This window comes from Nicotiana tabacum, chromosome 22, assembly GCF_000715075.1.
Source record: "Nicotiana tabacum cultivar K326 chromosome 22, ASM71507v2, whole genome shotgun sequence".
Taxonomy (NCBI): domain Eukaryota; kingdom Viridiplantae; phylum Streptophyta; class Magnoliopsida; order Solanales; family Solanaceae; genus Nicotiana; species Nicotiana tabacum.
Window position 1 is genome coordinate 9,835,612 of NC_134101.1, and position 27,301 is coordinate 9,862,912.

A 27,301-nucleotide genomic window follows, 5' to 3' on the forward strand; every position below is an offset into this window, starting at 1 on the left:
TATTATGAATAAAATTATAAAATAATACTTCGTTTATTTTTTCTTAAAAGGAGTGTAAAATCAAAAGTAGACAACTAAAAGTGAACAGAAGGGATAACTTTTAATGTTAAATTTTTTAGCTTGACAAAAATGTGGGTAAGGATAAATTTTTTCCCCTAAACTTGGAAACCTTTGTATTATGCTTGTTTTATTCCACTTTTTACTCTCACAAATTGTTAAATCTTGCAAGGAAATAATTGTCTCATTTTCGTCCTTTTATTAAAATGTGATGCATTCAAAAAACGTTTCAAGTTCTAAATATCAAGATGGTCCACCCCCAAGTGGTCCACCAGAAAGTACGAATTTTGAATCTTATAGTATTTGTTTTGTCATATGCTACGAAATAAGCGAGGTAAAATTTGCTCAGCAACAACCCAGTACTTCCCTCCGAGAACTCCCCGCCTTGCTCTTGGGGTGACTCGAACTTACAACCTCTTGGTTGGAAGTGGAAGTTGCTTACCATCATAGCAAACCCTCTAGTTAGGACCAAAAATATTAAAAGGACCAATTGTTCAACTATAGTTGACTCAACTGAATAAAATGACATAAAGTACGTATATAAATAAATTATCATTCATTAGATGATAGAATTTGTCGTATTAGAAAAAAATAAAAAAAATAAAATAGTTATTTATAATATAACCTCGTATTGTCTTGTTTTCACAAATGTGAAAATATTAATTAAGAAAACTAAATTAGATACATTTATTTTATTTTCTTCTTTATCCTACCCCAAAAAGATAAATTCATAATTCTCTTAGCTAATTTGTCATTGGAATAAAATCCACGAAGACGAGTTCCGGATTCTCTTTCTTTTGTTTTAGAAATTTACCAAAACAAGAGTGTGGGATTCTTTTGAGAGGGTGAGTGGGTAAGATGGAGGCAAATTTCAAAATTTAAAATTATTTCACATAATATTTTTATTGTTTAATTGTTACTATATCATTTGAACCAAAATTAGTAAGTAAATATTACTATGGATTTCGTAGAACTTAGATATATGGACGAAAGATAACTGAAATGACTCTTACAAATTAGTTTAAATAAGTTTTTAAATTCTGTATTTTTATATTATTGGAACCAAAAATTAGTAAATACTAATTTTATTTTGGTCCAAAATAAGTGTCCTTTTACATATTCAAAAAGAAATTAATTTTATTTTATTTAATATTTGTCATTATTTACATATTTCAATGTGTCAAGGTAACAATTAATTAAGGATAATTTAGTGAATACATATATTTTTCAAGTTCGTATTTTCTTAAAGGCTATATCGAAGACTTAAAAGTGACTTATTACGGATCGGAATGAGTAATATCGTTAATCTATTCTCAAACTTTAAATAATTGATGCTAGTCAATGGATATTAAATTAAAAAGTGTGAGTATTATAATTTATAATTATTTTTGACACATAAATATATATTGACTTCGAGTCCAAAATTAAAAGTGACAAAATTACATAGGTTATGATATGCTTTTTCCAATAACGGCATTTGAACAATAGCGCCACCCTCTTTCGCGGCGTCGCGTTACGCCGCAACCTTTACCCCCTCGGCAGACGTGATTGTCTGACAACAATAACAGAATTTCCCAACGAAAAAAGCCCAAAAAATATACGTACATATATACGAAATATACACGTAGTTGCAAGTAGAAGGAAGTTTTTGATTTTGACGAAGAAAACAACAACAGAGGGATACAAAAGGGGGAGGTGGGGGCAATTGAGAATTGTCTCCTTCTCCCGAATTTTACGTTCCATTTTCTTCTTCTTCTTCTTTGATATTAGGTTGATATTAATACAATACAAAGCAGATTACAGATATTCAAAACATACAAAAATTCTATATATAGCACCTTTTCCACATTACCCCTTATTTCTCACTTTGTCTCTCTATTCCCATCCCTTTGTCTAGAACATTCCCTTGTTGTCAATGGCCTCTAAAACCCTACGTTTTGCTTGGCTATAATCAGATTTTTTTTTGGTATGGGTTCTTGTGGAAACGGAAACCGAGTTGAAATGGAGAACGGTTGGAGTTTTTTGAGTCCTGATCCTTTAACAGTTACTGAGGATTGTTTGGCTGTTGCTGAAGAAGCTACAGAAGAAGTGGTGAATTGTGTTCATCCAACACTTGACACTGAGGAAAAGAGGAAAGCCGTTATTGATTACGTCCAGAGACTCATCAAATTCTCTCTTGGATGCGAGGTGAATTTTGATTGTCTAGATTATCTGTACAACTTAAATGTTTTGCAGCTAATTTTAAGTGATATCTCATAATTTTTCGTCGCGAGGCCTTTTGCGTATCTATAGGTTATATGTTCCATTGCTATCTCAATGATGTATCACGATTTTTTATGCTTTCTATTTTATGATGATGGTATACATACCAGCTTGCACGCACCCCTACTGTTCTATCGAGTTAGAGTAACTCTACCTACCAAGACTTAGGCAAATGTGACGAAATCACCTAAGTGTCTTTTTTCCCTCTGCAAGGTTTGAATCTGAGACTTCATGGTTTTCCTCCCACTCCATTGACCACTCGCAACACCCTTGGGTTCAATCGTTTTAACTTTCTATTGATACCTTCTTTTTGAAAATAACGTGGGTGTGCTTGTGGGGGTGGGGTAGGGGCTTGGTCAACCTGCAGGAGGTCAGAAAATGACGTTTTACCTTTTATTTGATGTTTTCTTCATATCGGCTGAACATATAAGGGTCGATTTAATGTTGTTTACAATCTCAGATTATATTCTACCAATCTTAAGATGGTATGAATGCAAAGGGGAAGTAAAAGAGACGTAGATTTTCTTTTTCTTCTTTTTAGCATTACTGCTACAGTTTTACCTAAGTATTAAAAGCTTTTTTCTTTTAATAACAATGGTGTTTGCGTCTACTTATTTGCCACTTTTTTTTTATTTGATATGATGATGATATATGTTGAGCTTAAAGAAAGAAGTGAAGATTCATGTAGTCGATCCCAACCTGTTTGGGACTGAGGTGGTGTTGGTGTTTGTGTAAACTTGTGCTGACCTTGACTAATCGTGAGGTGGTGTTGGTGTTGGTGTTTGTGTAAACTTGTGCCGACCTTGACTAATCCACCAGGTATCTGCTGTCTCTCACCAGCACAGGTACCGAGTCACCATGTTTAGGCAGATGAGAAGAATTTACTTAGTGTTCACTTTGCTAGGATTGGAACCTTGGTTCCCAAGGTTTTTTCCAGCTCTTCAACCTCGAGGGAATCTCCTCAGTTCTAGAATTATTACAAGTACTATTGTCGATTGTAGTGTTTAGCCCAAAATTTGGTTCTGGCAGCTTTACTCCTATCTTAAGTTCATGTACTTTCGGTAAACCAAGTTAGAAGAAGAAGAAGAATGGTAGTTAACGATTTTATTGTCATGATTAGTACAAAAAGTGTAACTACTTTGAATTGCATTGTAATAATTTTCACTTATAAAAGTATAAACACTTTTTTGGCTAAGAGCATCGGGTCTTGACCTATCGCACTGCGTTAGAAGTGATGTTTTAGTAGTCGATCTAGAGAGCTAATAGTAATAAATAGCACTAAGCTGTTTCTTTATTGGGGTTGTTTGTTGTTGTTGTTGTTGTAACTACTTTTCTTTCATTTCATGTCAAGTGATTTTTGTTCCTTTAAGCATTCTTTGTACACCTTTCAATCAATTCAACTTCAGGAAGCTAATTTCTGCTTTTAATCAAACACATATGAGTTAAACTGAAATGCATGACTCATTTTTTATTCTTTTCTTTTCTAAGTTCTTAGGAATTCTACATTTTTATAAGCCAAATGCTATTAGATGCATAACTTAGTCAATAATGAATCTGATCGTTCCAGCCGCTAAATTGAGTAAGTCTATACATTTGAAGTATTCAAGTCTTCTCTTGCTTTATTTGTTCATAGAATGGTTGAACATCTTTTTCTCTTGAAATTACGTCCTGCTACCTTAGCTGCATCAGCTTCAATATTGCCTAGTCTGGTGTGCTTGAACTTGAAAGCTAAGCTTATATAAGATTACATGTTGTGCTTGAACTATGTGATTTGTGTTCAAGTTTACTAACTGATGAAGCTTGAATGATGTTGTTTCAGACCTTAAACTGAAATAGTTTGTAAGTTATATCTTGCGTTTCATTATCTTAATTGAGTTTTACTGATGGTACTTGTTTGTCGTACAGGTCTTCCCATATGGATCAGTGCCACTGAAGACCTACCTTCCTGATGGTGACATTGATTTGACTGTTTTTAGCAGTTCTATTACAGAAGAAACATTCGGCCGTGATGTTCTTGCTGTTCTGCAGGAAGAAGAGCAAAAAGAAGTTGCTGAGTATGATGTCAAGGATCCCCAATTTATTGATGCAGAGGTTCTTTCCTGACTAATAATGACAAGTGTATTCAAACCTTCAGAATCTGTAAAACTAACTGAATTGGATGAAGTATTTCACTGTTCTTTGCTGTTTCAAATAGTTCGAAGAGTTTTTATTTCGATATCCTGCAACCTAAGGATAGTTGAGCATAAGCAAAGGGGTTTTTTTCCATGCCTAGTAATTTTTGGGGGTGAGGGGAGGCTTGTGCTTTTAGTTGCTTGAAGAATGTTTATTGTATTTGAAGGTTGTTTTGTAGAGTCTGTAATACTGTCTATTGGTTTGGCTATCAATAGTAGTTCACTATTTTTATGCTTAACTGCTAATTTTTTATCTGTTTAGTATTGAGAAGTTTGGAATTTCTCATGGCAGGTTAAGCTGGTGAAATGTCTTGTACAAAATACTGTGATAGATATATCCTTTAATCAGTTAGGTGGACTTTGCACACTTTGTTTCCTTGAGCAGGTAATTTACAAAGTTGACTGTTAACAATTAAATTCTTATCATTATATTATAGGTGCTTGGTTGCAGGTGTCAATGACAGCGTGTCAATGTAATAGTGCCATTGTGCTTTACTTTTTGTTACGTAGACTATTACGTGCAAAATTTTAGCATGTCTTGGTTAAGCTGAAGCAGCTGTACCTGGAAAATGGTGGGTGTTGACATCCATATATCCCTCCTTTCTGCAGTATTATCCAATTTGTGCTTGAAATGAGCTATATTTTAGCTTTCTAAACAAAAATATCTGATAGCCTTTAGTTGTTTATTTGTCTCTGTCAGCTTAATGTCTTTTTAAACTGTCTGGATTTTTTGCTTCATTATCCTTCTATTCCCTTCAAAAACTTGGAGAACCAAATATCTTCTGTTTTATTTTAGTTGATATTTTTTATTCTTGCTGAGGGTCTTTCGGAAACAGCCTCTCTACTCTCCGGGGTAGGGGTAAGGTCTGCGTACCCTCTACCCTCCCCAGACCCCACTTGTGGGAACTCACTGGGTTGTTGTTGTTGTTGTTGATATTTTTTATTCTTCTGTTTTCATGTTGATCGAGGCAATGAGCAGCTGATTTTTCTTCTTGTTGGCTTCTTTGTTTCTTGAGCGCAGGTAGATCGCCTTGTTGGGAAAAATCATCTCTTCAAACGTAGCATTATTTTGATAAAGGCTTGGTGCTATTATGAAAGTCGTATTCTTGGTGCACATCATGGTCTGATTTCCACATATGCTTTGGAAACACTGGTCTTATTTATATTCCATCTGTTCCATTCTTCGTTAAATGGTCCTCTAGCGGTAATTACTTGTTTTGGTGCATTTTGACTTTGTGCATTATGCTTTGTGCATAAGTTTATTGGATATCCTGTTTATGCTTGCTTTTAGGTTCTCTATAGATTTTTGGATTACTACAGCAAATTTGATTGGGACAACTATTGTATCAGTTTGAATGGTCCAGTATGCAAATCATCTCCTGACATATTAGGTAGGCAATGCCCTTCCTTTCATCTTTGGTGTTGCCTGCAATCTCTTTTCGATGTCTACGTCCTTGTATAGATTACTTTTTTGTACTCATGCGTGAGCTTTCAAAGAGATTGGTCTCTCTCTCTCTCCCTTTTTTTTTGGGGGGGGGGGATGATTCAGATGAGTGAAGATTTGATCTTTCTTCATTTCGAATTTTTGCTCACGGTCGCCCCTTTTCTGTCTGCAGTTGAGATGCCAGATCATATAAGCAACAATCTGTTGCTTAGTGAAGGGTTTCTAAGGAACTGTATGGAAATGTTCTCAGTTCCATCCAGGGGTCTTGAGGTGGACACACGAGTATTTCAACAAAAGTATCTAAATATAGTTGACCCCTTGAAGGAAAATAACAACCTTGGCCGTAGTGTCAACAGAGGTACAACTTAAATGATTTCTTTATGTGGTTTACTAGAATATCACATAGGAAATGCAGCGTCCTTTTGTTTCCCTTCTCTGGTACTTTGGTGACTCAAAGAGTATATGAGGAATAGGAGCCTAATGATCTGATTCTGTTGTTTTGGCCACAAAAGAGATTATTACCAAATTTGTTTTGGATGCTTTCAGCCAGGTCTTTATATTTTTATCTTTGCATTCTGTTTTTCCCAGAGCAACCAAAAGTACTAAAATGTTGCTAAGTGACCATGCAGTTCTATTGGCTTAACAACTAGTACCACCTCTAGTTAGATATGAGCGATATGTTCTATGATTGCCTACAGAAGAGTAGATAAAGTCATTTAAGAGTTATTATGACTGTACAAGAGAAGTTTTGGAAAAAGAAAATGTGTTGTCATGTTATTCCCGGAAAGAGCATGTTTTTGGTGCTTCGGGTTGGTGTTTAGGTGGTGTGTGTTACTTTATCTCATGCGTAAGTTATGCTTTGATTCCCTCCAGGGAGTTTCTGTCGAATACAAAGAGCTTTTAGGTATGGGGCCCGCAAGCTTGGGAACATTCTTTCGTTACCATCTGATAGAGTTGCCGATGAGATCAAGAAGTTCTTCGCAAACACTATTGAGAGGTGTAGACACAATCTTTTGGCTGATTTACAAGATTCCTGCCTAATATTTGGTGACGAAGACACATGTTCTTCATTATCCCCTGCTGAATCTTATTCTGACAATAGAATGCTTCTGAAATCATCCGATGGTGATTTTGAGAATGATAGTCTGAAAAAGGTATTTAAATCAATATCAAATGAGTTGTCGAGTAACTTAATGAATGGAGTTTCTTCAGATATGGTGTCAGAAAGTGGCTCCTTTCCAGATGATGCAGCCTTGTCAGGATTCTGTCTATCTACGGATGCAAGTGATCATTCAGCTTCTGATCCTCTAAATCTTGATGTTGCAAATGGAACATATGACTGTTGTTTTAATGGAAACTCCATGAATTTTCTTTCTAGGAAGCATTACCATGATCCTCCGTTTCATTTCAATAAATCATATGTTGAAAATGGAAACTCTGGGCCTGAGAATCTGTGCCAAAGTGACCTATCTGATTATGGTTTGTGGGTAGAAACCAGAGAGTTCGCTCTGGAGTGCAGCAGCATATACCAATCAGGTACAGATTATAGCGAGAGCGTCTGGTCTGGTGGTTCAGTAATCTCAAGTCCAAAGACCAGTATTCTAGAAAGTTTATTTCTCGATATAGGGGAAAGGGACTTGGCGAGCACAGCCGGAGATGTTGAAGCTTTGAATCCTTTGGTGGACTTAAGTGGGGACTATGACAGCCATATACGGAGTTTGCTCTATGGCCAGTGTTGCTATGGTTTTTCTCTGTCAGCACCAGTACTCAATAGTCCATCATCACCATCTCAATGTCAGAACAAGCACTTTTGGGATACTGTGCGGCAATCGATGCCACTTAGACAGAACTCATTTTGGCAAACAAATGTGAATGGTATGCTTGTAGGACCAGCTGTTCACCGTCCTGATAATTCTCTACCATCTACTGCTGCTTTAGGTTCTGAGAAGGAAGAAACGGCACAAGGAATTGGCACCTACTTCCCGAATTCGGTAGTTTGCTCCTACAGTCTGTGTTCCTTATTTCCCATCTTTATTATATCTCAGTTTGTTCAGATAAGTCTCCCTTTTCGTAAGCTAGATACCTTTTTTGTATCACCCTCCTTTTTCCTTTCAGGAATATCTGACCATGTCATTAAGATTTGAAAAGCAACCCCCTTACGAAGACTCATATTTTGGTGTCTTGCAGAATTATTCTTTCCAGGAGATACGGTGTAAAGGAAGGACTAGGATTAAGGCACCAAGAAATCATTGTCAGTTGCATATGCATAGTGGCACTCATAGTAATAAGTGGGTTCCTGCTCTTTCCGATGCAAATCGTTCAGAAAAGTGTACAGTAGAGATTTCAGCTGTGCAATCTTCTGCTCAAGGTCGTGGAAAGTTTGCTGTAGCTAGCCAATCTGATAAGCTCCTCAAAGATTTTCATGCCAATGATTTCTCGCATTCATCATGTATAATTGAGTTTGGATCTCTGGGGAATCTTTCTGAAGATGCGCTTTCATGCACTTCTCATGACGTGCTCCTGATTAGTGTCCCGCAAAAGGTGCAGCTTCCAGAATCTGTATGTAGTAAACAAGAAAGGTAAGAGAAGTTCCTGTTTTACTATTTTCGGACTGTGGAGTAGCAGTGTAGTCTTTGTTTGTTATCAGACGATAACTAAGTCAGTCTAATTTTGCTTTCAGGGCTGCAGAACATCCATTGCGCCTTAAGAATGAAGATGAGTTCCCTCCTCTGTCCTTGTCGAAGGGTTAGGATTGACTTTCTACTTGTATGAAGACTGCAAGGGAATTTTTACAGTAAAAGCTAACAAAAGCAGATACTTTTAGGCAGATATCAGATAAAAAAGAGAGAATTATAGAAACTAAAACAGAGTATGTTTTTTAACCTTTATTTGCATTATTAGTATCTTTTTGGTAGTGAGAGAATACAACAACTACAGCTCAATTCCAATCTAGTTCGGGTTGGCTAGTGTAAAATAGACATGCACATTGTATAGTACCTTTGGCAGCATATTGTTGCTGCATTAGCGGTACCAGCATTCTAGACTTAGTTCTGATAGCTTCTAACAACTTTGGTTCAATTCACTGACTTTTGTTTTCATCTGTTTTACTTCATCTTTGCTCTCTGATTGACTGTAGTCTTTGTTCCCTTCTGTAGATTTGGCTGCATATATTTATGTCTGATCAGAATATCTAGTATACTTGGTTTTAATACTACGTATCTCAGCCTGTTGCCGTTTTACTGAATAGCTGTTAAATATTGTAGCATTGCATGTCAGAGACAACCACAAGCGGAGGTAAGCTAAGCTTTTTATTTGAGGATCATGTTAATGTGACTGCTTCATTGCGTATAACTGCACACTCTTTCTTTCTCTATCAAAAACCAACAACAATAGACCCTTGCGCCCACAGGAAGTCGTTTCCTTCGTTAGTCTAATACCAACTATATCATTTGGTTGGAAACAAGTTATCCTACGATTAATTATCCCAGAATTATTATCTCACCCTTCCATAGGGATAAAAATAACACTACATTCACGGGATAACTAATTTCGGTATTAGTTATACCGCGATTTTCTCCCAACTAAATGTGGGATAAACTCATCTTAGATTTAATTCTGAGATTAATTATCCCTTATCCCTGTACCAAACTAGCCCTAAGTATGGTGCACATTGGGTTTTAAGTCTTATTTTTATCCCATGATATTATATTTGTTCTTAGTACTAATGCGCATTCATTAACAAGTTGTAATATTGGACAAATATTTATGCCATTAGCGGCTAAGCAAGGGGGGAGGACTGTTAGCTCGAGAAATATTTTGATGAGTTAAAACTGAAAGTTTGAAAAGTTAATTTTCCCAAAGGGATGTAAGTGTATAAGTAAAAACTTTAAGGGGCGTCACTGAAAATTGCCCTAATTTCATTTTCTGCTGAATCTGCTGTTTGGTATTGGTATTTTAAAAGATGGCCTATCGTCTATTCGGACCTCTTTTAACTCATAAAGCTAAGAGGTCTTGGATTTGAGCTTTCACGTCTCTATTGGTTTTGATTGGTCATTTTCTTCTATTTATATCATAAGTGGATATAAGAGATCATTTGCTCCATTAAACAGTAGCATAAAATCATATTTTGTGAATATATATATGCAGATAAAAGAGCTTTGCTCCTTAGTTTTGACATTTTTTAATCTTGATCCTCATCTAATTAAGCATTTTTAATCTCGATTATCAGATAAAGTGATTTCGGTACAATATGACTCTTCGTCTTCTATGTTAAAAGAATGTTAATTTTTTTTTTACCTTATATTACATCATGTTGATACTTTAACTGTTATGGATAAATTGTACTTACATGAATGGAGATCTTTTTCAGGAAGAGGTTCGACTTAAAACCTTAAATTGCTTAATTATCTTATATCTTACACCTAATATTCCAACAAACATCAATTAGTATTGCTATGAATCATCTATTTAAAATATAACCTTGGAGTAATATGTTTTAATATTTACAAAGTATTATCCTAACAACCATTCTCTGATGCTTGTGAACATGGGATATCTATCATAGCTTAAACCTAATAAACTCAAACAACTTGAGAACTCAAAAAATCAACAAAAGTATAGTGTTATTATTTTGTTTCAAGGTGGAATGAACACGTGCAAATTGTAAGTTTTTGTATATATTTAATTGTAAAATATAGGCTCTCTCTCAATTATTAGATGAGATGAGATGAGACGAATATTGTGTATACAATCATATGGGATTTGATTTAGAGAAGAATTTGGTTGCCCACAAAAAGATGCCGTTTGCCTCCATATAAAGTTATGTGGATAAGAATAAAACTAAGTATTGCCTCCACATTTCTTAATGCTTTTAGCTCCATATGATATTTGCTACTCAAAATGTTTTTAGTCAACTCACTCCATAGAGAATTTAGACAAGACTTCTCATCTTTTATCTTTATTTGATTTTCCTTTTTTTTTTTCCTAGTTAGTTTGTGCGCACTTTATTATTAATTTGAGTATTTGCCTACTACTAAAAAAAAAAAAATAGAAATTAGCGACAGACAAATTCTATAGCTAAACAACAGAATCGCTAATCCTATTTAGCAGCGAATTAGCGATAGGTTAATTATCAAAAAAATTTGTTAGCTACGAGCGAGCGATTTAGCGATATATTAACCACGAAATTATTATTATTTTAGTGGCCACCTTTAACTAACATAAGTGCCAGACTAATTTTATGTGAAGCTTAAGAAGATTTGAAGAAATCACTAAACGTTATTTTTGTCTTTATCAGATTAAAATTCTGATCTCTATTTTCATCCATCTTTATTGATCGGGACGTAGACCATATTCTGATATTCTTGGTGTGCTATTTTTTCCTTTTATTTTCTTCTTTCTTGTTTTATTTATTTTTCATTTGAAATAGACAGGACCCTTCTTAGCTAGTTATATTCAATGTACGTTTCATCCATATCAACGTGGTGGGTCTGGAGTTGCTCCCTCTAGTCATTATTCAATGTACAAATGAAACAACTCACGAATATAACGTACAACAAAAAACAATGCTGTTCAAATTACAGCATAAATTCATACATCAACTTCTCAATATTACGTTTTTAAGAACTACGTAAAGAAAAAGTAAATAAAACATTCGAAAAGACTCAATATTAATTTTTTTTTAAAAAAAAACTATTTAACGCTTCAAGTAATAATATAAGAATTGAACTAATCGCTATTTTACTTGGTCTTAGGAATATGGATGATTTCAATCTAGTTATTTGAGTTGCAAGAACTTCGAATTTGTAATTTCATTTTATTTTCTAAATTAGAGGTGTGAAAATCGATGTACTCTCTAACTGAACTTAGATTGAATTATAAAAGCTTTCTTTAATTTTTGGAAGAAGACAAAAAATCGTAAACATACGTATTTTCCTCCGCTTGAACCAACCAGTGGATTAGAATAAAAAGATACGGAAAATAATTTCTGAAAATAGTGTCGAAAAATAATGTTGGGAAACAAAGAAAGAAGTAGGATACTTAACCTTGACACTAGGAAAAAATAAGAACCTTTACACTTTTTCAAGAAACAAAAGGGACAGAGATAAATTGTACTACCTTTAGTAAACTATTTTTTATATATAAATATATTAAGTTAATCAATTGAATTTATTTATTGATATGGTCAACTGTTGTTTAATAGTTAGATACTTAGATTGTTAATTGTGCAGTCGTGCACTGCAAATTATTTGATTACGTGATAATACACCCAACAGAAGTGACCTTCCTTTGTTTTTTTATCTGTCAAAGTCAAACTTGTAGGATTAAACCATTAATTAAATGCATTTTTATAAGGATATCCAAAAATCTTAAAAGACTGATAATATCGCATCGAAACTATATATTATTTCTACTGGTTATTACTACTACTAGAAACTTGTTTAGGTATTTATGTTTACATATTCGAATTGTTGAAAAAATATTGATCGCTTAAATTAATGAAAACTTCCAAATATTTCATTTGACCTTTTACTTTAGTAGTGAATTCTGTTTTCAATGTAACTGTAATAGCAAAGATTTTAGCTTTTTCATCAAACACGAGTAATAAATACAATAAAGTTTTACAAGTAATGACACCTACTCAAAATTGTATGAGAGTTATCCACTCAATAGCCAAACCTCTAGAGTCCTTCCCACGTAGTTTGTCGTGCCTTTTGCCTTTTGTTTTTGATTTGATGTCCGATGTAAGAAAAATAGTAGATAATATTGACCAAGAATAGAAATAATTTATCGAATAAATACTGTGCCGTGGCAAGCCACTATTTTGAAAGCGATTTTGGTCCGACTGGGTGCAAATCGTTAAGACCGGTCGCTCCCCAAGGTTCCACAGTACTTCCAAATACGTGCACTCGTGGCTGGAAGTTTGGAGTTTGCAAAAAAGAATTGCCTAGGAAAAATAGGAAGAAGAATAGTCTTTTGAGAGGATGAGAAAATAATATTTTTGATTGGTGTTTTAGCTCACAAATGATGATGTTTATATAGGCAAATCATTTACGTTTTCTTCCATCAGAAAATCGTAAGAGGCCAAATGTGAGTTAATGTTATGTAACATTTATTTTTGGTTTAATGACAAAATTGTCATAAAGACAGTAACTTCAAACCTTATGAAAAGTTGTATCTTTTCACAAACGAAGTCACAAAAGTTAAGAAACTGTCATATGAATGAATGTGAACCATTTATGAAGTAGTAACTTCATTCTCCCACTTTGAGTATACATAAAATCTAAAAATATTATAATAAATTAATGGTGGAGAGGTATGACAATTAACTACGGATTAATTGTAGATTAGAAGTGTTCTTTGTTCTTTGCATTATCAAATTAGAGTAACGTCTAAAGAGGAATAATACTAACAATCCCCCACTAATGCAAAGATAAAGATAAGAATAATTCCCGGGCAAAAGGAAGGAACATGTACTTAAGTGTCAATATCTTTTGATTTGAATTGACACGTAGTGAAATGAGGCAATGACTAATATCCACAAAGTGAAGTACTCTTGAACTGAATGGACATGAGTTGAGACCCTCAATACACATACTATATCCTTAATTTTATGCAAACTCTGCGATACTAATAAAGTGCTTTTATGGTCATGCGCACACCTTTGGTCTCATGAGTGCTCTAGAAAGATATCTCAAGTCTTTCATAAAAGGCGACCGCACCTTTACACTCACGTAGGTGATTCCATCAAGTCTATCAACATATAGACCACCTTAAGGCTATGGAATCATTAAGACCAAAATAGGCTCAACCTTATAAAGCACTACCACACGTCATAGGGATAGGAAATATAGTGCATATTGAAGTCTCATATGGCTTCGTTTGATCACGAACGGGTATCCACCATACTTCCTCCATCCATGGGCTTTAGCCCCATCCCCATCGACGTTTCAAGGATAACTCTCCTTGCCAAACCCTTGATTAAAGGATCCGCCAAATTTCTTTCGGATCTTACATATTCCAAGGAAATAATACTATGTTTTAATAATTATTTCACCTCACCATCTCTAATGCGAATATGTCTTCTTTTTTCATTGTACACACTATTTTTGAAAATTTCAATTGCCGCTTGTGAGTCACAATGTAAAGACACTGGTGAAGTTTGTCTTCTCCATAAAGGCACGTCTGCCAATAAGTTTCTCAACCATTCAGCTTCTTGCCCTGCTAACTCAAGAGCAATAAATTCAGATTCCATAGTCGAACGTGCTATACAAGTCTGTTTTGAAGACTTCCACGAAATAGCACCTGCACCCAAAGTAAACACATAGCCACTGGTGGAGCTAACTTCATCATTGTCAGTAACTCAATTTGCATCACAAAATCCTTCTAAAACAACAGGAAAATTATTAAAATGCAAACACCAATCCATAGTACCTCTCAAATACCTTAGCAAGCGATGAAGAGCATTCCACTATTCACTACTGGGTTTGTGAGTATATCTACTTAATCTACTAATAACATAAGCAATATCAGGCCATGTATAATTCATGAGAAACATTATACTACCAATTATCTTAGAATATTCAGTTTGAGAAACACTAGATTCTTTATTCTTTCTCAAGTGTATGCTAGGATCATAAGGAGTTCTCACAGGAGCTACATCAAAACAATCAAACCTTTTCAATATTTTCTCAATATAATGAGACCGAGACAATGAAAAACCATTAGCAGTTCTTTTGATTTTAATCCCTATAATTACATCTACTTCTCCAAGATCTTTCATTTTAAATTTAGAAGACAACGAATTCTTAGTCTCATTTACAATATCCACATTAGGGCCAAAGATTAACATGTCATCTACATACAAACATATAATCACACAATCTGATCCTACCATATTGGAATAAACACAAGTATCAGATGCATTAACAACAAACCCATTATCTACTAGTGTGTTATTAAACTTTTCATACTATTGCTTAGGTACCTGTTTAAGACCATATATAGACTTTCTCAATTTTCATACTTTATTCTCCTGTCCTTGGATCACAAAACCCTCAGGTTGAGTCATATAGATCTCTTCCTCTAAATCACCATTTAGAAAAGTCGTTTTAACATCCATTTGATGTATCACTAAATTATGAATAGCGGCTAAGGCAACAAGAGTTCTAATAGTTGCTATTTTAGTTACGGGAGAATAAGTATCAAAGTAGTCAACGCCTTTCTTTTGGTTTAAACCCCTATTAACAAGTCTAGCCTTATATTTCTCAATTGTACCATCAGGTCTCAATTTCTTCTTAAATATCCACTTGCTACTTATGGGTTTACAACCTTTAGGCAAATCAAATAAGTTCCAAGTGTGATTAGAAACTATAGAGTCTAATTCACTTTTAATGGCCTCTTTCCAAAAATTAGCATCTATTGACCTCATTGCTTCATCATAAGTCTTAGGGTCTTCTTCTATTAAATAGGTAGACACTAATTCATAATTCAAAAGATCAAGCTCAATATTTTCGGTCAAGAAAGTAGTGATAAAGTCAAGACCAAAGTTAGTTCAATCCTACGTCTCTTACTCCTTCTAAATTCATTTTCATGATCATTAGTAGTAATACTAGAAGAAGGCACAATATGAGAATTAACAGATATAGATGTAGAAGTATTATTAGGCACATCAGTGGGAACATTATATTTCAATGGAAAAACATGCTCAAAAAATTTCGCATCTCCAGATTGGCAAATAGAATGATCATTCAAAGATAGAAATCTATATGCAGCACTGTTTTGAGCATAACCAATAAAAGCGGCATCAAAAGTCTTAGGTCCTACAGTTACTTGTTTAAATTCATGTAGACCAACTTTATCCAAACACCCCCACACTTTTAAAAATTTCAAGTTAGGGGCAAATTCTTTCCATAACTCATAAGGAGTTTTATCTAACTTCTTATGAGGAACTCTATTAAGAACATAACATGCAGATAAGACAGCTTCCCCCCACACCCACATCTTGTCAGATAAACTTGAAATCAAAAGCATAGAATTCATCATTTCTTTAAGGGTTCGATTTTTTCGTTCAGCTAGACCATTTTGTTGGGGAGTATAGGGAGCACTAACCTCATGTATATTACTATTTTTTCTCACAAAAAGATTCTAGAGTATTAGTACTATATTCACCACCCCTATCAGACCTAAGTCTCTTGATTTTCCTGTTTAATTAATTTTCTACTTCTGCTTTATATTTTAAAAATATGCTTTCAACCTCATCCTTAGACTTAAGAAGATATACCTTAGTGTATCTCGAAAAGTCATCTACATGTAGTATTTCTTCCCACCCTTACTAACAGTATTCTTAAAATCAGCTAAGTTTGAATACACTAGTTCAAGTAATTCTGTCTTTCTACTAGTTACATTTTTAAAAGGCTTTTTGGTATATTTTGCTTCTATACAAATAGAACACTTAGAAAAATTATCAACATTAATCGCAAAAATTAATTCCATTTTTCTATGTATTTTTATAGAAGCAATATTAATATGACCTAACCTACCATGCCATAAATCAATAGACTCAGCAATATAAGCAGAATTAGAAGTACTTGCATTACTAGTAATCTCTTGAATAATGTTTAGTACAAAAAAACCTCCATTGAGATAACCCTTCCCAACAAAGTCTCCTCCACGAGAAATAATAATTTTATTAGATTCAAAATAAGTTTAAGGCCTGCTTTGTTGAGAAGTGCACCAAAAATTAAGTTTCTACGAATGGAGGGAACGTACAGAACATTGTTCAAGGCTGAGGTTTTTCTAGAAGTTAACTTAAGAAGAACTTTTCCTTTACCCATAACTCCTGCGGTAGTGGAGTTACCCATGTAAACACACTCGCCATCAGTAGACTCCTCAAAGTTATGGAACAATTCCTTGTTGGCACAGAGGTGCCTTGAAGAGCCTGTGTCCAATATCCAATCAGTCTTGTTAGCCACCATATTTGCCTATATGACCACATCAACAATCACATCACCACTTTCAGTAAGGTTAGCTTGGGGTGGAGTTTTTCCTCCCTGCTTCGAGTTTTGTCCTTGTCTTTGGTTGCACTGGAAAGCATTGTGACCAATTTTTTCACAGACATAGCAAGGTCCTTTCGACTTTTGGATTTGGCCCTCCGGTTTATTGAAGTAATTCTGCTTCTTTACATATTCTTTCTTCTGGCCTTTCTTCTGTTTACCTTTAAACATGTCTTTCACAAAAGTACTAGCAGATTCTACAAGGTTAGCTTTAGAAGAATTAAGAGAGAGAAATTTCATCTTATCCTTAAGTCGTTCTGCCTCCTCATCTTTGAGACATTTTGCTTCCTCAGTCCTTATGTGACTGATCAATTATTGAAGAGTTAAGTTTTTCTTCTTGAGTTTCAGTTGATTCCTGTAATCATTCCAGGAAGGTGAAAAATTTTCAAGTAGAACATTAGCTTGAAGAATCTCACACATCTCCATGCCTTAATTCAGAATATCAGCAGTCAAATTCTCATACTTGTGAACCTGCTCCATGATTGACTTATCATCAACCATCTGAAACTTGATCCACTTTCCATCTAAATACTTCTTTTCCCCGCATCATCCACACCATATTTCTTCTCCAAACTGTCCCATATGACTTTAGCAGATTTATAATTTATAAACAAATCTAAGAGAGTATTAGTCATATGGTTAACCACATGCCCTCGAATAGTTTTATTATCCTTTTCAAATTTTTTTTTAGCATCATCATCAGCAACAACAGTAGCAGGAGGTTCGTTAAACAAAACGTAATTCACTTCTAATTGTTCAAAGAAAATTAGAAGTTTTCGGGACCAATGCTTATAATTGTTACCATAAAGGCTCAAGCTTTGACAGATCAGAAAGTGTTTTGTTTAAAGTAGTAGCCATTAGTCAATATTATATACAAAATCGCTTTCAAATTATAAGAAAAATAGTAGATAATATTGACCAAGAATAGAAATAACTTATCGAATAAATATGTCGTGGCAAGCCACTGCCTTGAAAGCGATTTTGGTTCGATTTGGTGCAAATCGTTAAGACCGGTCGCTCCCCAAGGTTTTCACAGTACTTCCAAACACGTGCACTCGTGGCTGGAAGTTTGGAGTTTGCAAAAAAGAATTGCCCAAAAGAAATAGGAAGAAGAATAGTCTTTTGAGAGGATGAGAGAATAATATTTTTGGTTGGTGTATTTATATAGGCAAATCATTTACGTTTTCTTCCATCAGAAAATCATAAGAGGCCAAATGTGAGTTAATGTTATGTAACATTTATTTTTGGTTTAATGACAACATTGTCATAAAGATAGTAACTTCAAACCTTATGAAAAATTGTATCTTTTCACAAACGAAGTCACAAAAGTTAAGAAACTGTCATATGAATGAATGTGAACTATTTATGAAGTAGTAACTTCATTCTCCCACTCTGCATATACATAAAATCTAGAAATGTTACAACAAATTAATGGTGGAGAGGTATGACAATTAACCACAAATTAATTGTAGATTAGAAGTGTTCTTTGTTCTTTGCATTATCAAATTAGAGTAACGCCTAAAGAGGAATAATACCAACATCCGATACGTGTATTGAGGCCCAACTAAATTCGGATTCGCGGAGAAAAGTTTCACATTGAGGGGTAAAACATCTCCTAACAAAGGTGACTCCATACCCAGAGTTCGAATGCGAGATATCTGGTTAAGAATGAAGAAGTATTTATTGCTACACCGCAACTCTTATAGGTGTGCCTTTTGCAATTTAGTAACGGAGTGTATCTAGTTTGACAATTAATTGGTCTATGATGCCACACGAGTATTAAATAAATGAATGTGTGCCTCAATCTCACCTACTTCTGCATCTCATTTTATTGATAATATCATAATTGTCTTCTTAATTACTACAAATTGTAGTATTGTTTTCAAAAATAGTCTATTCAACCTATGCATACAACTATAAATTAGTGAAGTCAAGTTGTCAAGTGCCAACTTCCCCGGCCCCAACTCCATTTAAAAATATGAAGTTTAAGTTTATATCGCTCGCAGTAATTTTACTTAAAGAAAAGATTATGAAAAAGTAATTAGAATGATACTTGAATCAATTTATAATTTCGAGTGTCCAGAGATATCGCACTTTTGCTTGGTTGAGGCTTCCTCTCCATTCTAAGACGCAAAAGGCAATAACTCATATCAGTAGAGATGGACAATTCTAAGTTCTTTATAATACTTGGTACGCATAAATTTTAAAATCTTGTATTTTTTTCTCCCATATTCATAATTGCTTCTAATCTTCTCATCCTTAAATGTACCTATCTTAGGCTTGAGTCCACCACCTTAGTCATTTCATCTTTTTAAAATATCAACTTAGTCATTTTATCACTTCATAAATTAAAAAAAATCTAACCTAAAGATTTGGCCTTTCCTATATTCCTTTTTGTCACTCTTTTTCTCTCTCACCAGGTCCCTAGAGTCACCAAATTTGTCCTCTAACTAAATTTATGCTTTTTCTTCCTATTTTCCCTTAAGAAAATCCAATTCTTGGCAAAAAACATCTCACCTTTTTATCATTTTCCAACAAAAAATAAGAAAATAATCTGACCCTACTGGTTCTAACTTATGTGCCAGCATTTTCACTTGTGCTATTCTTGCTGTCAAATCAGAATACACTCATTCATCACACATTTGTCTCATTTCTCAATCAAATGTTTGCCAACTATGCTTTTAATTATTAGATACAGAATACAAAGCACCTCTTTTACTTAGTCATAAACTACAAAACTTTTAGCTACCCACGTAACTCTTTTTTAAGTAGATCATAAAAAAGATGAGTAATTAACTTCTCTTTTCAAGTTTCAACTTATACCAACTTTCTTGATTAACTGAAACTCTTGTAAGAATCAATTCAATATGTACAAGGGACGATTTTCAGAACACTGTAAAGAATCAGAGGATGATCTTAGATATGTTGAAATTGATCCTACTGCTCGTTATGGACGTGTAAGTACCTTTTAGCCTTAGTTTTTCTTTTTAAAGCTTCAATCATTTTACTTTATTATTGCATGTTATGAGATTTAAAATGGTTTTGTGACAGTATTTTGTTGATCAATTATGCATGTACAAATCTTGTTGTAAATTATTGTAAGTTGAGTCCATTAGTATTTCTTTTAAAGCTTCAATCTTTTTGCTTTTTAGTTGCATGTTTATAATCCTTAAAATGCTTTTGATGATAGTAATTTGGTTTTCATCTACTCTCTAGTCGAGAGTTTATCAGAAACCGCCTCTCTGACCTCCCGAGCAAGGGTAATATCTGCGTACACATTAGTCTCCTCAGACCCCACTTGTGGGAACTTACTGAGTTTGTTGTTATTGTTGTTGTTGTAATTTGGTTGATCAATTATGCATTTACAATTCTTGAATTGTTGAGTTCCATAAACGGGAACAGAGAAAGTTACTAATTTTGTAGTAAATTTGTGTGAGTAGAGTCAATTATGTGTGATTCTTGATTATGTTTGATGTTTGGGTTTTAATGGATGGGCGGACAGTTCGAGGAAGTTTTGGGAAAAGGGGCAATGAAAACAGTGTATAGAGCAATTGATGAGTTGCTAGGTATGGAAGTGGCATGGAACCAAATTAAACTAAATGATTTGCTTCATTCACCAGAGGATATGGAGAGGCTTTACTCTGAAGTTCATCTGCTTAGCACTCTCAATCATCATTCTATCATGAGATTCTATACTTCTTGGATTGATGTTGAACACAGGACCTTTAATTTCATTACCGAGATGTTCACCTCCGGTACTCTCCGAGGGTAATCCTCTGTTCTTTTGTCTATTTTTTCCGAACTGGAATGGTTTAATATTGTGCAGCTCCCTATCTGGCTAAGTTAAATGCAACGATGGATCCGGAATTTAGAGTCAGTGGATTCTACTCTTTATACATATGCCAGTTTTCACTAACACACATATATATAGTCCGAGTTAGACACAGTGATTTCTGTCCAATGCGCTGCGTCTAGTCTAGATCCATTACTGGTTAGTGTTGCACCTAATTTGCAACCTAGCGGGATTTTGTTAAAGCGGGCTTGAGGCCAGGAGGTCACAGATTCGAGTCGTGAAAATAGCCTTTTGCATAAATGCAGGATAAGACTGCGTATAATAGACCCTTGTGTTCCGGCCCTTCCCCGGATCCCGCGCATAGCGGGAGCTTAGTGCATCGGGGGCTTGAGGCCTCATGTGAGGGCCTTGGACTTAAAGGTCCCAATTTCAAGTACGGTCGTGTCATTTTTTGAAATATTAATTGAATTTTTTTCACTTTAGGTTATAGCATAGATGCTAGGGATAGAGAAAATAAAAGAATTAAGGGAATCCTAGAAAGGATCTGACACCTTGCTTCTGTAATGTCTTATGGGAAAAAACAAAGAATTTAAAATTTGAGTTTCTGGTGAGCATTGTAAGTAATTAAAAGGATATCAGGAGGATCAGTCTACACTTGACATAAATATCTGTGGCGGATTTGCTGACGGGATACATGGATGTCCCATTTCCGCTGGTTGATTTTGATTTATTGGTAAAACTATTACAAGATAAGAATATCACTGATCATTTGATTGAATGCAGATACAGAAAGAAGTATCAGCGAGTAGACATTCGAGCTATAAAGAATTGGGCGCGCCAAATACTGGAAGGTCTTGTTTATTTACACGAACATGATCCGCCAGTTATCCATCGAGACCTGAAGTGTGACAACATATTTGTTAACGGTCATCTTGGACAAGTGAAAATTGGGGACTTGGGCTTGGCAGCAATTCTTCGTGGATCACAGAGAGCGCACAGTGTTATAGGTACTTCATCTCCCACTTCCGCTTTTCCGGGCTGGAACATTTGTCAAATTTGTTTTATATTTCCTGAGTAGTAGCTCATGAAATCTAAATATGTAGCCGGAAATGAATTTTGGTGAATCAAGCTATGTGGTCTTCCAAAGTCAATTTTTATCTAGACTGGCCTTGATTTTGAGACTTTTCTCCATATAAAATCCAATCAAATCTGAGATGCATTAGTGATTTGTAAATCATTCTACATTTACTACTGATTGTGTATTATTTCTGTTCATTGCAATAGGGACACCTGAGTTCATGGCACCGGAACTATACGAGGAGAACTATAATGAGCTAGTTGATGTATATTCATTTGGCATGTGCATGTTAGAGATGCTTACTGGTGAATATCCATACAGTGAATGTGTTAACCCCGCACAAATATACAAGAAAGTGACCTCTGTAAGATGCTGTCTCTCTCTCTCTCTCTCTCTCTTAAAGTTTTTGTCAGTCAGTCAGAAATTTACATGATTATCTTTTTCTCCTCACTCAGGGTAAGAGGCCTCGGGCATTTTATAAAGTTCAAGATTTGGATGCACAAAGATTTATTAGGAAATGCTTGGAGCCAGCATCAAAAAGATTATCAGCTAAAGAACTAATGGTTGATCCCTTCCTTGTATTTAATAATGTTGATGGTAAGTCGGTAACAATGATGCAACTTCAAAAGCCTTTCTTGAATGATAAAATTGCTATCGAGGACCTCCACTTGAACGAGGACGCTCCAAGGACTAATATGACCATCACCGGGAAATTGAATCCTGAAGATGATACCATTTTAATTAAAGTGCAGATTGCGGATAAAAAAGGTATTTGCTGCTCTTCATCTTAAACAAATTTCTGTTTCCTATGACCTCAGTTTTTTTCTAAGAGAAACGAATATTATTAGTCCAGTTTCTACACAAATGCATGAAGCTGAAGTATTAATGCTATAAATGAGGCTAAAGTTAAAACAATCTGTCCATGCAGGTGATGTTAGGAATGTGTATTTCCCGTTCGACATTGTAACTGACACCCCAACGGAGGTCGCAAATGAAATGGTGAAGGAATTAGAAATTACAGACTGGAAACCATATGAAATAGCTAATATGATTGACGGAGAGATATCTGGTTTGGTACCTCAGTGGAAGAAATGGAATCAGTTTGAATCCGCCGATTACCATGTGCTAAGCTATAAAGATGACGATAATGATCACCATAACCCTTTCCGAGGTTTCTCATCTTGCTCATCTTCCCAAGTGTCATTGTCAGGTCTGCTCTCCTCTCAAGTGATTGACACAAACACCAATGGTCCTCATTGGCTTCATGGTACTATGATTTATCTAATCTAGTGTTATATTACCAATTCCACATACGTCTAAGTTGTTCTGACACAACAGTTTAGGTTCCGTACCCGTGTCGGCACGACACTAGTATGGGTGTGGGTATGAGATTTGTACCGGATCGAGTCAAATAATTTTGGGTACTTTGACCACGGCGGACGGAAAAATTCGAGACGAGATACAGATACAATTTAATTCCTGAAATCAGAATTAAAACTAGGGTAGTTTGAATAAAATAACATACCATATCTAGGAAATCAATCATTTACTTATCTACAACTTGAGAATAAAAAAGGAATCCACATTTTACAAGCTATACCTAAGTATTCTACTAAATTTCTCATAATTTAGAGATATTTTTATATTTTTGAATTATTTTTAGCCAGATCCCCGCACCGGTATGCATACTAGGATCCATATCCCCGAATCTTAGAATTTATATCTCGAAGGATCTAACCTCTAGATCCGCACCGGTGTCTTGAGCAACTTAGACGTACGTTGTCTTTGCTTTATTGTCGGCAGATATTGTTTAATTAACTTGAATATTAGTTTGGATTGATGAGAATAAACTACATATATTAGTGGAGTTATAATAAAGTAGTAGCATCATTTCTACATTTTTGGACCTGAAATAAATACCATGAGGCGATTGTTTATATGTTTGTCACTACATTTTACTTGGCCTTATTTGATCGACCATTTAACTGCTTCTTTGCTTGAAGTTTAACTTTTTGATTACATCTGATCAAGTCATCAACTACTCTTGTAGGTGATATGTTTGACGACACCAGCTCCCAAAGCTCATCACACTCAGCAAATTATTCCAACTTCAATTACTTCTCTGATGATGAGAATGATCCTGTGACGACCTCTACAAAACAAAGTCAGCCAGCTACTGCAATTAACCACCATACTTCCCGGTTTTGTCCCGGGGAAAACTCAAGCACTGGGCAGTCTTTAGCAAGAATGTGCTACAAGCAGTGCAAAGATATGCTAGAATTAAAAAGAACTTCTTCCACTTCTAAAGAGAAGGGCAAAGTTGATACGCGTAGACTAACAAGGAACAAGTCCTTGGTGGATATGCGCAGCCAGTTGCTGCACAAGACATTGGTGGAGGAAGTGCACAAGAGACGATTGTTCAAGACGGTTGGCGCTGTGGAAAATATTGGGTTTCAACAACCTTATGAGGATTCAAGAAGGAGTCCTCAATCAATGAATTCTACTTATTCCATGAGATTGTGGAATGATGGGAAGGGACAAGGTCACAAACCAAGAAGACATTGATTTCTTTTCCTGAATATATATCTTAAATGTACGAGGATATATGCATATGCTAGTTTTAAGCAGGTCCGAGTTTTGAATTAGGCAGGTGTAAATGGCAATAAAAGTGTTTGTTCAAATTTTGACCATTTGTAGTGATGTAAGAATAAACAACCTCTTGCCCTTATACGCTTTCAGCAATAGAATTCCAAAGGTACCTAACAGATGAAGTGCTACATCTAATTGCTTATCTGACCAAAACCCAGAGGCTGTGAAACGTACTATATAACTAGTATTATTGGTAGCATGGTACGATGTCATCACCTTTACCTTAGTCCTTATGCAAGATTCTTTCGGTTATTCCACAATTTCTGGGTAAATTGCAGGAGCAAGTGGACAGAAACTTTTGGTCTGTAATGTATCTCAATTCAGGGAAAAATACTCATACTTTCTCCAATTTCCATGGTGAACAAGATTCAACTACTCTAACTCCTCTTATTTTCATTTCAGTGCAGGTTGAAGTTGGAGAGAAATAGATACTTCTATTCAGGCAAAGGAAGTTGCAGTGTCTCCATTTTCCAGGGTGAAAAAGATTCAACTACTTTAACGAGCTACTACAGGTTGGACTTAGAGAGAAATATATACTTCTAGAGTTTAAGTTATATACACCGTGTCACGATCCAATTTCCCTTCCGTGTCACGTCGTGACTGCACATAGTCTCTACAACTAAGTAAGCCTAACATTTTGCGGAATAATGAAATAAATATATAAATTTAACCAACTGTTCAAAAATACACAACAAATCCCAAAATCCGAAACATCATGAATCACAAACTACAGAAGGAAAAATCTAGTGTCTCTATACATCAGAGTCTAACAAGGAAAAATACAGAAGATAATGGACATGAGAAAGAGTAGAAGGGGACTCCGAGGTCTGCGGACGCGGCAGATATACCTTGAAGTCTCCAAAGCTGTCCCGGCTCACTGATAGTGCGACTGATAAGGTGCACCTGGATTTGCACACGAAAAACATGTGCAGAGAGTAGCATGAGTACACCACAATCGGTACCCAGTAAGTGCCAAGCCTAACCTCGGTCGAGTAGTGACGAGGTCAGGTCAGAGCCCTACTGGTAAATATATAATAAAATAATATAGAGTGTAATGCCGCAATAAAATAAAGGCTGAAATTTAGCAAAAATGAAATCGTAGAAGGTAACAGCTCAGTACACAGAAACACAACAGGAGATCTCCCGAGATACTGTCTCGTAGTCCCAAACGTAAATGTGTAGGGGGATCTCCCGGAATACCGTTCCGTAGTCCCAAAGTAAATGTGCAGGGGAATAATGTGCAGGGGGATCTCCCGGAATACCGTTCCGTACTCCCAAAGTAAATGTGCAGGGGATCTTCCGGAATACCGTTCCGTAGTCCCAAAGTAAATATGCAGTACAGGAGATCTCCCGGAATACCGTTCCGTAGTCCCAAAGTAAATATGCAGTACATGGGGATCTCCCGGAATACCGTTCCGTAGTCCCAAAGTAAATGTGCAGGGGGATCTCCCGGAATACCGTTCCGTACTCCCAAAGTAAATGTGCAGGGGATCTCCCGGAATACCGTTCCGTAGTCCCAAAGTAAATATGCAGTACATGGGGATCTCCCGGAATACCGTTCCGTAGTCCCAAAGTAAATATGCAGCGCAAACAATAGAAATGCAACTACATCACGAAATCTTACGATTTAGACTAAGTACCAGTCAAGGAAGAAGCAGGAAATTCACTAAGCATGCTGCACAGAGTTCACATAGGCAATTAAGACACGTAGACATGTTGTATTAGACTAAACAACATAGCTACGCAAATGGGAATAACTCAATTAAGAATGAAAATAGATTAATACTCATAAAAATGGTATAACTCAAAATAAAAGGAAAACAAGATTGATGCTCAGTAAGAATATCGGGTTTTTCCACAACTAGCACGTGTACGTACTCGTCACCTCACGTACACGGCGCTCACATATCACAATAGTTCCAAATCTTAAGGGGATTTCCCCTACACAAAGTTAGGCAAGCCACTTACCTCGAGTCAAGCTCAATCAATCCGTAAGAATGCCCTTTCCTCGATTATCCGACTCTGAATGACCCAAATCTAGCCAAACACAATTACATATCATAAATACAACAATAATAGACTCATCTAATTAACGAAATCAACACTTTAACGAAAATTTCGAAATTAACTCAAAAATCGCCCGTGAGGCCCACTTCTCGGAATCGGGTAAAAGTCATAAAATACGAAAATCCGTTCACTCACGAGTCTAACCATATCAAATTTACTAAAATCCGACAACAAATGGTCCTCCAAATCCACAAATCAAACTTCCAAATCCCTAGCCTCAAATTTCAAATTTCCACCTTAAATACATACTAACTAGGTGGAAAAATACATGGGGAAGCAAGATTATTGATCAAAAATAAGAACAAGGGACTTACCTCAAGAGACCCCTAAAACATGCTCTCAAGAAATCGCCAAACCCGAGCTCAAAATGTCGAAAATAAGCAAAAATCGCGAACACTTACATCTAAGTGTTCTGTGCAGACATCTCGCACCTGCGAGCCTTCAACCGCACCTGCGGAAATTCCATCCCAGGTGCGAAAATCACTTAAGGGGGACTGAGTCCGCATCTGCGAACAAGGGCTGCTTCTGCGAGCCTGCATCTGCGCTTCTCTTCCGCTTCTGCGCGTCCGCTTCTGCGGATCTATGGCCGCACCTGCGGTCCCAGCTGGACAGGGTCAAAACCGCTTCTGCGGCTCCATGGCCGCTTCTGCGGTGCCGCACCTGCGGCCCAAAGTGCGCAGGTGCGATTACACTAGGTGCAACAGCTCCAGCAATTGCATAAGTTCC

At 35.7% G+C, this 27,301-nt stretch overlaps 2 protein-coding genes across 7 annotated transcripts; both read left to right on the forward strand.

The window, feature by feature from the left end:
* The first annotated feature begins 1,825 nt into the window (after positions 1 to 1,825).
* LOC107789722 (uncharacterized) lies at positions 1,826 to 9,055 on the forward strand. Of its 2 annotated transcripts, XM_075244255.1 has the most exons (9): positions 1,826 to 2,244; positions 4,225 to 4,410; positions 4,783 to 4,875; positions 5,512 to 5,694; positions 5,782 to 5,881; positions 6,107 to 6,292; positions 6,808 to 7,925; positions 8,122 to 8,513; positions 8,615 to 9,055. In XM_075244255.1, exons 1-9 carry the CDS (start codon positions 2,026 to 2,028, stop codon positions 8,682 to 8,684), a joined length of 2,547 nt encoding a protein of 848 aa, XP_075100356.1. In that variant the 5' UTR covers positions 1,826 to 2,025; the 3' UTR covers positions 8,685 to 9,055. The 2 variants fall into 2 exon arrangements, with proteins under 2 accessions (XP_075100356.1, XP_075100357.1); XM_075244256.1 differs by lacking the exons at positions 1,826 to 2,244; positions 4,225 to 4,410; positions 4,783 to 4,875 and adding an exon at positions 4,924 to 5,062.
* A 10,539-nt stretch (positions 9,056 to 19,594) lies between these two features.
* On the forward strand, positions 19,595 to 24,621 carry LOC107789724 (probable serine/threonine-protein kinase WNK4). 5 transcript variants are annotated; one of them, XM_016611589.2, is made up of 7 exons: positions 19,660 to 19,945; positions 20,491 to 20,756; positions 21,565 to 21,788; positions 22,066 to 22,223; positions 22,315 to 22,627; positions 22,788 to 23,069; positions 23,910 to 24,621. In XM_016611589.2, exons 1-7 carry the CDS (start codon positions 19,856 to 19,858, stop codon positions 24,422 to 24,424), a joined length of 1,848 nt encoding a protein of 615 aa, XP_016467075.1. In that variant the 5' UTR covers positions 19,660 to 19,855; the 3' UTR covers positions 24,425 to 24,621.
* Positions 24,622 to 27,301: the final 2,680 nt, after the last annotated feature.